This window comes from Chinchilla lanigera, unplaced genomic scaffold (genome assembly GCF_000276665.1).
Source record: "Chinchilla lanigera isolate Chin_1 unplaced genomic scaffold, ChiLan1.0 scaffold00029, whole genome shotgun sequence".
NCBI classification, from domain to species: Eukaryota; Metazoa; Chordata; class Mammalia; order Rodentia; family Chinchillidae; genus Chinchilla; species Chinchilla lanigera.
In genome coordinates, this window is record NW_004955430.1 from 8,007,547 (window position 1) to 8,020,132 (window position 12,586).

Sequence of the window (12,586 nt, forward strand, 5' to 3'; positions counted from 1 at the left end):
TTGGGATGAAGTAGTCTACAGATGTTCATTACAGTTAGTGATGTCAAGTTCATTTATGTTCTGATTTTCTTTTTCTTTTTTTCTTTTTTTTTGTCTTTTTGAGGTAGGGTCTTGTTATGTAGTTCAGGCTGGCCTTGAGCTTACTTTGTAGCCCAGGCTGGTCTTGAACTCAAAACGATCCCCTTCCTCAGCCTCCTGAGTGCTGGGATTACAGGCATGTGCCACCATGCCTGGCTATGTTCTGATTTTCTGCCTGTTAGTTTTGTCTATTACTGGTAAGATGGGTGAGAAGCTATAATGCTAAAAGTGGAGTCATCTGTTTCTCCATCCAATTCTATCAGATTTTGTGTCACTTTTTTTTTTTTTTTTTTGGATATGGGGTATTGCTACATTGCCCAGGCTGGTCTCAAACTCCTGGGATCAAATGATCCTCTTTTCCCTCCTGATTAGTTACCAGGGCAGGCCACCACTCCCAAAATTTCATAATTCTTTCTTTTCAATCTGTGTATTGTGTATGCAATCCAAACTTCACCTTAAGTGCTGTTTTAATTTTATTACTAGATTCCATAACCCTACATCTGATTGATAACTGTTATACCATTTTAGGTATTTGAGATACTTAGAAATGTTAACAAAAAAAATCAGTATTCAGAGTAATAATTTTATAATAACAATAAATTATTTTGTCATCTTCTTTGGCTTAAAATCCAGCTTTGAACTTGAGGAAGGCTTTCACATCACATCAGTTAAGTGGTGGTCTTTTAACCAGTCCAATTTGGTTACCAGTTACTCAGAGGATCACTTTGTGAATGCCGTCTGTGTGTTAATATTTGTGACAACCTATATTTCTCCAGGTCGGGTGAGGTGATCCCTTCACATAAGGCTATGCATTTTAAATTACGGTTTTGCAGGAATTGGGATTGCTGTCCTTTTCACTGTGACAGTGACACGCTGCTGCATTTACTGGTTGAGGCAGGCTCGTCCTTGGCTGACACCTTCTGCTTCTCGCTCATCCCTGAGTAACCAAATGAAAAGCTTGACACTGGACTAAGATAGATCCCAGTTCCATACACTGCACCATGAAACTGCAGGCGTGTATTAGAGGCGACAACCAGGCCATTCCTCAGGATGCAGTGCTAGTTCTCAATGTGTGAGCCATGAAGTGCAAAGGTGCTTCCAAAGAGTTTTTAAGCAGTTCTAAAATTGGATTCTTTGGCTAGTGGACTGCTGAGAAGAAGGAATTGGTCTGGGGCATGCACAAACTTGAATTGCCTGTTGACTGGCAGTTTCACAATATGTGACCTATTACTTCAAATAACCCACTGCAGTGGGGGATGTGCAGGGGGTCCTGTTTATCCACATGCTTCTTGATTTCCTGATATGGTGCTTGTGTCATTTCTCTGATGGAAGTTATGCTATCTAGTGCTTTCATGACTCAATCATGTTTTCTTCCTGGTTTAAAGGCCAACATCTGAGGACCAGTAGTATCTACCAGAGGGATATGGCTCAAAAATGACAACTTTTCTAGGAGATTCCAATGCAGATCTACACATGGACATGAGTAGATGAGTTTACCACTGGGTTTCAGTTACTATTTCATCAGAATTTCATTCATTACTCCCAGTGTTTGAAAAGCAAACACACACAGCTCTCATTCACACAGAGTAGGCCTAAGCATGGGGCCATTCTGAAATACATGTGGCTCATCACAAACCACCCAGTACTCATTCAATATGGGGGTTCGCTGTTCAGTAAACTCAACTGTCTGCACTAGGAAGCTGCAATCTCATATTGGAATGCATTTTGCACCATTAGGAACAGGCTGGGAAGATGAAGATGGTGTTAAGATACCGATAAACCCTGAGGTAAGAGAAAGCCTCCTGCCTCCAGCAGGGCAAGGATGGTTCAAGAGTTTGTGTGATTCAATTGTTGTCATCACCTGTTCAGCTCTGGGGTTGCTGGACAAGGAGTGACCAAAGGTCCTATGCAATTTGGTGGAGCACACGTTGTTGGCCTCGATTGCTGGAACAAGTCCTACGCAGCAGCTTATCTTTTGGAGATGCCACCTTGCTCAGATTTCAGTTTGGATTTTCTTTTTCCACATCCAGGGGGAGGATAACTTGGTTATCTCCTGTGCAAGGTAGAAAATAAATGCCAGGAGGATTTCACTTTCTTTCCTGACAGCTTCTTACTATGCAGGCAACTGGACTTTGCTTTGGTCTGTTTCCACTGTTGCACAACAAACATCTGCATGATTTTTGTCTGATGTCCCAATCCAAATCGCTCTTTTGTGGAAATCTGAAAGACATCAACAGTGGGCAGTCAGCCATTTAAATACTGTGTGAGTGAACAGAGGAGTCAGATTATCACTTCTGTTCGAATTACTTCCCAAGCCACAGCACTCTCATCAAGATAGCTCCCCCGCTATGCAGATCAATATCTACGTCATCAATGGCTGAGAGGAAACTGCATTTGGCCCATAAGTCTCTCTCACTGCAGAGAAATCGGCTTCCAGCTGAGGGTATCTGTGCAGCTCCCCATCATAGTTGATCTGTCCCCCGTTAACAGAATTCTTCTGAATCATCATCCCTTTCAGAATCTGCTTCCACTGTACTATTTTGTCTTGACTCCTCCCCATTTTCCTTTTGCAATTTTGACTTTATGGATAAGCAACCGTTAGTTCATTTTTCTTAATTCTGTTGACATTCTATGAAAAAGTTACTGGAATTGGCTCTGTTGTAACAAGTACACCATCATTTCCTGAACTTGACACATATGTATGGTCTGGATAATCTTTAGATACATGTACTGAGCAGAATACACTTCTGGGGCCGCCAAAGCAGGTAAAAGTAAAGGTGGAGTCTTGAGTATCTGAAATCTGCAAACAGGTGCTTCTCGGCTCTGCACCATGTCCATATCCTTCTGAATTTGCTCTTGCCTTGAACACACCCCCATGAAATAAATCCAGAATCTGTGGTGGAGTCCTCTGTGGCTGCAGGCTGGGGGACACAGGAATACTCAGCCCAGGAAGCTGGGAGCCAAAGCAAGAGGGCCCAACAAGCTCCTGGTAGAGCTGCTGACACAAGTTCGCAGTGGAAAGCTGAAGGAACTAGAATCTCAACATCGTACATTTTGAAGCTCTCACTGGCCAGTGAATGAGTGGGAACTTGAGTCACATGAATGAACAGAAATGGGAATGAGGTATTTAGGAATGAGGCTTTAAGCAGCTCTACCTTTGTTTTGCTTTCTAGTGGCTGCTAGGCTGTGCCAGGAATGTGGGCTGTTAGTTTCCAAGGCTACTACAGAGCTGAAGAGTGAGGGATGCAACTAGTAAAAGTGTCAAAAAGATCGATGTTTCCATGGATTCAGTGTCCGCCCCCAGGAACTGTCTGGGGACTGCCGGACTATGTTGTACTCAGTCTTAGGTCCTTAGCCACTGAACTGCACAAGCCATGGCCCCTTCCTCAGACCCTTAACACCTTCACAAGCTACTCAGATTCAAAAGACAAAGCTCTTCTTCAGAAGTACCCTTTCCTTAAATTCTTTCCACATTTTCTTAAGATATTGGTAGTTCCTGTTTTGAGACTTAAACCTCGAAGCACAAGTAATTTCTTCCACAAGTGGTGAGTCTTGCCGTCTCAGCACCAGAAATGAGGGCTCCAACCAGGTTACACCAAAGCAGCAGATTAAGTGAAAGATTTACTAGCAATATAAAACATGCATTTTGATGTTTATTTGAGCTGTGCCACTATTATTTTATCTGATGATACTTTGGATTTGGGAAAGAACCTGTTTTTTTTTCATTATAAAACCCGTTTTAGGGTATAGTGTTATTTCATTGATAGAGGTGACGCAAGTTGGCTGCCACAGATACAGCAGCCATTCAGAAAGGGCTCATCTTGATAAAGCAGCCCCCTTCTCTGTTCACAGGACACATGACTCTTAACTTACGGCATGGCTTCGGGTTAACCTCACTCAGCAGCATCTTCAAGTTTGTTTTGGTGGACTAGCTCTCCGGATCTCCAGCTCTCTTCCTGCTCTCATTAGTTATGCCAGCATTCCTCTACTTCCTCAGCAAAATCTTCAGGAACCTTACATCCCATCAGCACATACACAAATGAGCAACCTTTTTATCCTCAAGGACCTCTTTCCCAGACATCCGACCTCAAGCATTTATTCAGTTACTGCACAATTTTTCTGTCCACTAACCATCTGGAATTCTTCTTGTCTGTCTCCCTGACTGAAATGTAAGCCTCCTAAGGGCATGGACTTACCATTGTTATCCATGCATCTTTCAGTATTTGAAACAGTGCTTGCCACAGAATATATACTTCAGGAATGTTTGTTGAAATATTTTAAGATTAAATTACTGCTTTTTCACAGTAACTTTTTGTATTTAAATTTTAATTAAGATACCAGACACAAGGCAAAAGGAGTGTGATACTTCAAGGAAATGAGAAATAAGTGCCTGACTTGGGAACATTCAAATTGCAAATTTTCAGGTATGAATGAACCTTGCATTACGAACATTTGTAGATGCAAACAAATTGTGGAAGTAGCTTAAGTTGGACTTTGTCATGGTTGTGCTGCTGTGCACTTACTGTACAGTGTGATAGGGTACAGTGGTACAGTGCTCAGTCAAGAGCCCAGGATGTCCGGAAGCAAGAGGAAAAACAGCGGTGATGTGGAGGGGATGGCTAGGAAGTACAAAGCAATATGCATGGTATGTTTGTGTCAAAGGTGTATAAAACTTCTACTACGACACAAAAAAGTAATGAAGCAGAGATGGAGACTCACCTAAGTGCTGGAGAGGGAAGAAAGAGCAATGAATCAAGTGGACAGTTTTATACATCAGCATCTCTTTGTTTTTTTTCTGCTACCGGGGATCGAACTCACGACCTTGCGCTTGCCGGGCAGGCGCTGTGCCACTGAGCTAAATCCCCAGCCCCTGGCATCTCTTTGTCTTAAAATTAGTTCCCAAACAACCTTACTACCTTCTTTCAGGCTAGGTTCTGCCTTAAAGGACTGCCACAGTGAGACACCAGAGAGGGGCCCGGTGCTATATTTTGCTGGAGATTTAGGTGGGCACGAGGTTGGTTCTCTACCTTGGAAAAGTGCAAATGCAACAAATAATCAGTCTTACATTGCCAAGGAAGGCCTTCCCAACTCAAAATAAATCTTTCCTACCCAGGTTTACACATGCAGCACCTGCACTCGAAGTATAACAAAAAGAGGGAAGAAACATGCATAAAGGAAAGAAAGAGAAGCACGTTCATGGGAAAACTGAAAACAGGAACTAGTTGGCTCATGGTCTCAGGGCTCCGTGAACTGTGGAGTGAGCCCAAGCTAGCCCTCTCATTGGTGGAGAATGCCACCCAGTCCCGGAGGTTGGGTGTGGCTGTGACTTGCAGATGTGAGGCACAGAGGTACAACTCATGTCGGTGTGCTCAGGCTTGCCTTTCTGTGCTTCCATCAGGAGAGAGAACTTCTGTACCACTTTCGTATTTTAGCCCAGGTCCAAGGATGTGCAAAGATGGAGCAGACTGAAGTTTACCCGCTAAGGGGTGGCAAGCCACAGCGAAGCCCCAGCTTGAAGGAGAGTCACGCAGACAAGCCTATGTCAGCCAACCTGCAAAGGCATGAGTAAGAATGATTATTTTAGGCAACTGAGATGTGAGGTGATTAGACAGCAACAATGGAAATGTTAGGCAGCTCTGTCTTTTAGGCACCACTCTAAGACCCTGCCTTTACTGCCCTATGTCAGAACCTCAGTTTCTGACACGTAAGAAGTGTTTGGTGAACATCTGTTGTGGTCACATTTATGTATTTCTTCTAAAAATAGTGCCCTAAGAGAATATAATGAGAGGGAATTTATATAATCTAGTAGTAAAGTGTTTGTTCCAATTTAAAAATTACTAATTTCAACCAGGCTTAAAAAGCATGTCAGAAATCATCAGGGGGTTGAGTGCAGACTCTGGGAATAACTGCCTGGATTTGAATCTAGGTTTTGTAAACTACCAGCCAGGTGATCTCTGGAAAGTTACTTCATCTGCTAAGTGGTGCTATTAATAGTATCTACCTCACAGAAGAGTTGTGTGATTAAGAGATAATGTATTTCAAGCACATACAAACGTGTCTGGTATGTGCTAAATGCTGCACAAACACTTTCTATCATTATTACAGTAAGTCCCTGACTTATGAACATTCGAATTGCAAACTTTCACAGGTGTACTGTATAAGACTCACTTTGTTGGCTTATGAACGAATCCTACTTACGAACCATTCTCCTGGAATGGAACTTGTTCCTAAGTTGGGGACTTGATACTCTACCTGCATAGAGATGATTTTAAGAGACTAAAGCTCCCTCAACCTGCTCCTCCAGTCACCTATTTGTTCTTTCTTCTGTTATTTCATCTCTGTACATATTTATAGTCAGAGCTTTTGTATGTTTTCATGATCCGTGTATGCTCAGGAAAGCTAAATGCTGCTATGTCTCTTATCTCAAATCGTCCCTCTATCAGCCATGTTAAGAACTGCTGGTTGTTCTTTTCACCTAGGATACCATTTATAGTCCCTCTACAGACTCAAATTATACTGGTTTTTTCCATCTCCAGCTTCAGCACCACGTCTTCCATGAGGTTGTTTTGGTCTTTTCTTACTTTCTTCTGTATACCTTTACAAGGTGAGACTGTAAACTCTTAAAGGTATCATCACAATTTCTAGGTTTTCTGCCCATCTCCACTCCCAAGTATGGAGCAAGTAAACAGTACTTGTTGAATGAATACCTAAAGTCTAAAAACAGCTTTACTGAAAAGCCACTAGATTTTTAAAGAAAGATAAAAGGTGGGTGTGATGGCACACACCTGTAACCTAGCACTTGGGAGGTTGAGGCAGGATTACCATGAGTTTGAGGCTAGCCTGAACTACACAGTGAGTTCAAGCCATCTTCAGTTTATATAGGGAGACCCTTTCTCAAAAACTAAACAAAACCCCCCCCCAAAAGACAAAAACTTGTCATAACTGAACAATGAATTAAGACAGTGTAAAGGGAAAGTTGTTTACATATAAAAAGAAAGACACGTGATTTATTGCATTAAAAAACTTTATTTCATTTAAAAGGTCCAATATAAGCCAAATTAAATTCCCAAATTTACAGCTACATTTAGAGACTTCCTGAACTAAATGGCACTGTTTGAGTTGAATGTCCTATTAAGGGTCTTTACTGTTGTCACCATTTCCCCAAATTTGTTTGTGAGCGGAAACTGGTATTATAATACACAGAATCAGCAATTTCAGATGTGACCTTTCATGGAGCAGTTAAAGAAAGCAACCCGGCTTTTCCGCTCTGTGTGAGGATAAAACACTACAGAACAGGCCTGAGCACATCTGACACACAAGGTGTAACTATAAAGGAACATATGGGGTACTGCGCCCATTCATTTAAGCAGTCCCTGCACTTACTCCAGATACCGGGCTGTGCAAACACTGTCTGGGACAGCACTTTGGAACCTCTTCATCAGGTGCTCACCGGAAGTGGTTGCTTACGCTGGGGTACAGACTGTCACACACGCAACTGTAAAGCGGTGGAACAGTTTTCTTAGTGCACTAGCAAATGCAAGGACCACTTCACAAATGTTTCTAGTAATAGCATCGTTTACACAAAGTGATACAGGATCAAAGTTCTGCTACTGTGATGACATACTAAAAAGAGCTTGTTACTTTATAACTACACCTTGGGTTTCATTAGATGTGATAAATCTAATAGGGTGTCTAATGAGTCCTTCTGAAAATCACTTCAGCAAAGGAGTCAAACAGCCTGTGAAAGAGAAGACATGGCAGAGGGCTGGAGATTCATCTTTCCAACGTTGTCTCAGAGGACAGACCTGGTTGGGCCCAAGGACAGAAGTTACCAGAAGGGAGGCTTCAATTCCATCTAAGGAAGACCTTTCTAACAGAGCTGCTCAACAACTGAATGGACTGCTTGGTGAGGTAGAGTCACTGGAAGTATTCAAGGTGGAAAGATCACCCTTGTAGAAGGGACTCCTGCATTGGTTAAGAGGTTAGACTTGGATGAACCTCAGGGCTCTTTCAATTCTGAGATTCTAGAAAATTCCCTCAGGGAATTCAGAAGAGAATTCCTAAAAGGAAAAAGAAAGCACATATATGTATACTTTTAGAATCCTCTTGAGTTTTCTTTTTTTCAAAAGACACAATAGAAAATGTATAGTCTACTGTCCTTAAAATGGATATTTACCTTCCTACCTCTAATAATGAGGAAGGGTTTATTATGATTTCTTTATATTATAAAGAAAAGATGGAGGATTATATTTATAATTTTGTACATATTTTAGAAAAAAATGCTTAAAATCTAGTAGTCAATGCCCTAGAAACTTTATAGATTTTTAGATAATATGCACAGATACAAATACATTATTCATTAAATACAACTCACATCTGTATTTTATTATACTCTAAAATATACAGGAATCTTGATGTACTGAAAGAGTGCAAGTAAATACAGTATTCAAGCAGTCACTATTTCTATGTACATGCTCATTAATTCTTCAAAAAACCCACAAAATTATCAAATAGATCAAAATACTGTTCTGTGTTTTCACACTTTATATTCAGAAAAACCAGCTGATAATTTACAACATCATAAAGTTTCCAGTTTCACAATACAAAAAGGATTAAATGAATTTGGGTATTTTGTTGCAATTTGTGGAACTTTACTCTGACTTTTAAGACCCTCTACATGTGTAAAACCATTTTTACTGGGAAAGTGACAGTTACACTAAAAGCAGAATGACATAAAGTGTTATTTAAAAGCCTGAATGTCAGCCTTTTCTGTTTGTTACTTGAAAGGCAGTCTTCAATTTGGCAGGCAAAAGTTCCTCTCTCCAAATAGTAACACGTTACAAACATGCTACTCTAAACCTGAATAGGACCACAAGGCTTTGTATTTTAAATCTTGCCCAATATAGAAATGCCTTCCAAGAGATTTGATAATGTTTTAATTTAGGAATAACGGGATTTTTTCCTTTTCATTCTTCACTTTTCAACACTCAAGAGGTCAAAATCAATGATGACAAAAATCCCCAACCCACTGTAGAGGCACAAAAATAACCTAAGTGACAGAAGTGTATCCATCCAAAGTAGTAAGGTTGAAAATTCCATTTCCCAGGGCCACTTAGCTGCAACAGGGTGAAATAATCTATTTTTTGATTTCATGAACGTTTTTTTCTGGGAAATTCTTAAACAAAAATAGTTCAATTTTAAACCCAAATCATTCAAAACTGGGCAACAGCCTCAACCTCAATCCACTTCATGTCTATGTCACAAGTATTTTCACCCATACTGCATCCAGTCAGCTGGTTTTTGATTCTAATATTATAAAAATTGGAATTTCAAAATTTTTATGTAAAAGAAAAAAATGCAAAAATACATCTGCTTTCTTTCATGGTTTAATACAGTATTGGAAGGCTTTCAGATGTTTACTTTTAAAAAAATCAACATTTAAAACAAAATCTCGGCTTCATTTTCAGAAATAGTGAAGTTTGGTTTAGATAATGTTTCATTTCACCTACACCAGTTTTTCCACAAAATGTCATTCATGAAAAAAATCTTTCAGTCATTTGGTCCTTTGGCAATTTGCTGTGCACATAATGCCTACTGTACCAAACTTTTATTGCCATTCAATTTAGTTATAATTTCACTGATAAAATTTGAATCTAGTGTTCTCATCTCTTCTTTTACAATAGTGTTGTTTGTGTAAGCAGGTTAGGGTGCACAGTGTCCCCAATTATTTCTGGCATTGCAAAGCCAAATTGAAGAATTCCAAAAAGCTCTTTGACATCAATGTGTTTTCCTCTGGTCAAGTCTATAGCAAGATTTTAGAAGTTCCTTTTGCAAAACTTGCCTTTAAAATTCTTCTTCTTAATGTTCTCGCATTTCTCATATCCATTCACTGTGTGATCTTTTCTCTTAGGCTGAATTTGTATGTGAACAAGAAAGTGCTTTTTTCCTGAAAAAGCGCAGTTTGAAGCTTCAGTGTCACAACTCCCTCCTCAGACCTTTGGCTCAGCCTCTCAGTAGGTCTCAGAATCGGAGTCATTGAGTTCATCCACGTCTGTATACAAGTATTCGTGTTCTCCACCAATATTGTTAAAACTGCAATAGGAGCTGGGTTCATTCCTCATGATGGGCAAGGCTTCAAAGCTGACTGTCTTTGAGGTGTTGGTATAACGGTTAATGGCATTGAATGTCAAGGACGATAAAGGACTACTTGATGACACAGGCATCATGGTAGCCAAAATGAGAGCCAGACAATCAGCAACATCCTTGTTGGGAGCGCATGCCAAAGCGGGGGTATAGCCTAGAATTAAAGATACAAGTTAAAAATTAACATCCTGAGCCTTAATTTCCCTAAATGTAAGTAAATAAGCTTTAAGGCCTTTGGCTTTAGAAATATTTTAAATTACGTGGCTTATAAAAGACTGTTTTAACCAGAATGATTCACAATTTTCCTAAGTAGAAAAAAGAAAAAAAAAAAAAAACCCACTAGGTGTGGTGGTGCATGCCTGTAATCCTGGCACTAGGAAGGCTGAGGCAAGAGGACTGCTACAAGTTTGAGGTCAGCCTGGGCTACACAATGAGTGCAAGGCCGGCCTGAATTATACAGTGAGATCCTATCTCAAAAAAATAAAAACAAAAACGAACAATAGAAAGTGAGAATGGGAGGAGACTATATAGAGTAAAGAACAGAAGAAAGGGGCTGGGGATTTAGCTCAGCGGCAAAGCGCCTGCCTGGCAAGCACAAGGTCGTGAGTTCGGTTCCTGGTACCGGAGAAAAACCAAAACCAAAAAAAAAAAAAAAAAAAAAAAGAACAGAAGAAACTAAGGCCCACAGATGGAAATTTTACAACCTATCCACCATATCCACCTGAATTCACAGGATATACTAGGCTACAGCAAGAAAACACACAGATTATGAATTGTCCTTTAGAATGTAGGCAGAGGCTTACTATTAATTCATGGTTATGTATTAAATGACACTTGGTTATTAATGTAACTTATCTCTTGGGGATCAGAGCTCATTGAAAAAAAACAGTGGATCAATTAAATGGGTGAACTTTAAAAACACCTAAGTCAAGAAACATATTTCCTTTATAACTTTTTTATTTTTAATTTTTTTTCTCTAGCAGAAGACAACTGACCTTTGACATAAGGCCTTACAATACAACAAATTGAGGGGCTGGGGATTTAGCTCAGCGGCAAAGCGCCTGCCTGGCAAGCGCAAGGTCGTGGGTTCGGTTCCCGGTACCGGAGAAAAGCCAAAAAAAAAAAAAAACAAATTGAGGAACAAACACATAATACCTCGGCTGGTGTACGACCCAGCCTTGAGCATGGAGTAAGAAAGGTGGTATGAATACACTGTATGAGCGCAGGGTTCAGTTATTCCATATGGAACTTGTGGGCTACACTCATTGTTTTAAGCCCTGTTAAGGCAATGAATATTTAAACAGCAAATGTCTTAGAATCTTACTCTATAGCTTCATCTGTTACTGCATATCTACTTTTTTCTAGCTACTGCACTTAACACTTCAGCCTTCACATAAATATATGTATATATTTATTTTAAAAGCCATATTTGTTTTTGAAATAGCACAATAATAAAACAACATTTGTGGGCAGGGATATAGCTCAGCGGCATAGCGCCTTGCTTGGTAAGTGCAAGGTCGAGTTTGACTCCTGGTACCAAAAAGAAAAAAAAAAACAAAACAAAAAATCTGTATAACTACCATCAAAGAAACTATCATTCGCAAAAAAAGAGAACAATACCAGCACAGAATTCCCATGTATTCCCTTACCTAATCACTACCTTTTCCCTCCTTCCATAGCCGTAACCACTGTTTTGACCTTCTGTGTTAACCACCTTCTTGGTCCTTGTGTTCCAAAACATTGGTTTGCATTTTTGAACCTAATACAAATGGATTCATATAGTATGCATATTTTATATCTAGCTTCTTTTGTTTAACATTATGTGTGAGAGACCCTGTTGTAGGTAACTGTAGTCAGTTCATTTTTACTGTTATATGGTATTTTATTGTGTAATTATACTATCCTTGATAAAGAAAGTTCCATTTATAAAATTCCCATTTTGTCAAACGGAACAACTACCTGATTACCCTATAATGTAGTATGTATAGCTACTGTGTATATATATATATATATACTTATATTTATATACACACACACATTGTATAGCATAAACATGTACTAATAAACATGTCCTGTACTTTAAAAAAAAAAAAAAGACTGCTCAGAATGACTAGAATGCTTCTTCTGTTCTGAAGATCCAAAGGTTCTGGCTACTGCTATACCAGCTGCTGGTAAGCAGAACAACCCATTAGGCTACGATGCCTTGACTGAGAGTAGAAATGGGGAGGCAAACAGGCTTCAGGGATGTTTTTTAGTCAGAATACAACTAAAAACAGACTCCTTTCTTCTGCATGGGGTTGGTGTGGTTAGCAAAAGAAAAATGCAAGAGAAACAAGCTCTGTGAGGATATCCCATGCAAATATAA

The 12,586-nt window shown here is 39.8% G+C and overlaps 1 protein-coding gene and 1 pseudogene across 8 annotated transcripts in view; both read right to left on the reverse strand.

Moving 5' to 3' along the window:
- Positions 1 to 704: 704 nt before the first annotated feature.
- Positions 705 to 3,005, reverse strand: LOC102005285 (annotated as a pseudogene).
- A 4,079-nt stretch (positions 3,006 to 7,084) lies between these two features.
- Positions 7,085 to 12,586, reverse strand: part of Ankrd28 (ankyrin repeat domain 28) — a 182,804-nt gene continuing 177,302 nt past the window's right edge. For all 8 annotated transcript variants that reach the window (XM_013515633.1, XM_013515636.1, XM_013515634.1 and 5 more), the window contains one exon: positions 7,085 to 10,375. In XM_013515633.1, the coding sequence (XP_013371087.1) occupies positions 10,089 to 10,375 (287 nt within the window). In that variant the 3' untranslated portion in view covers positions 7,085 to 10,088. The remainder of the gene's footprint in view (positions 10,376 to 12,586) is intronic.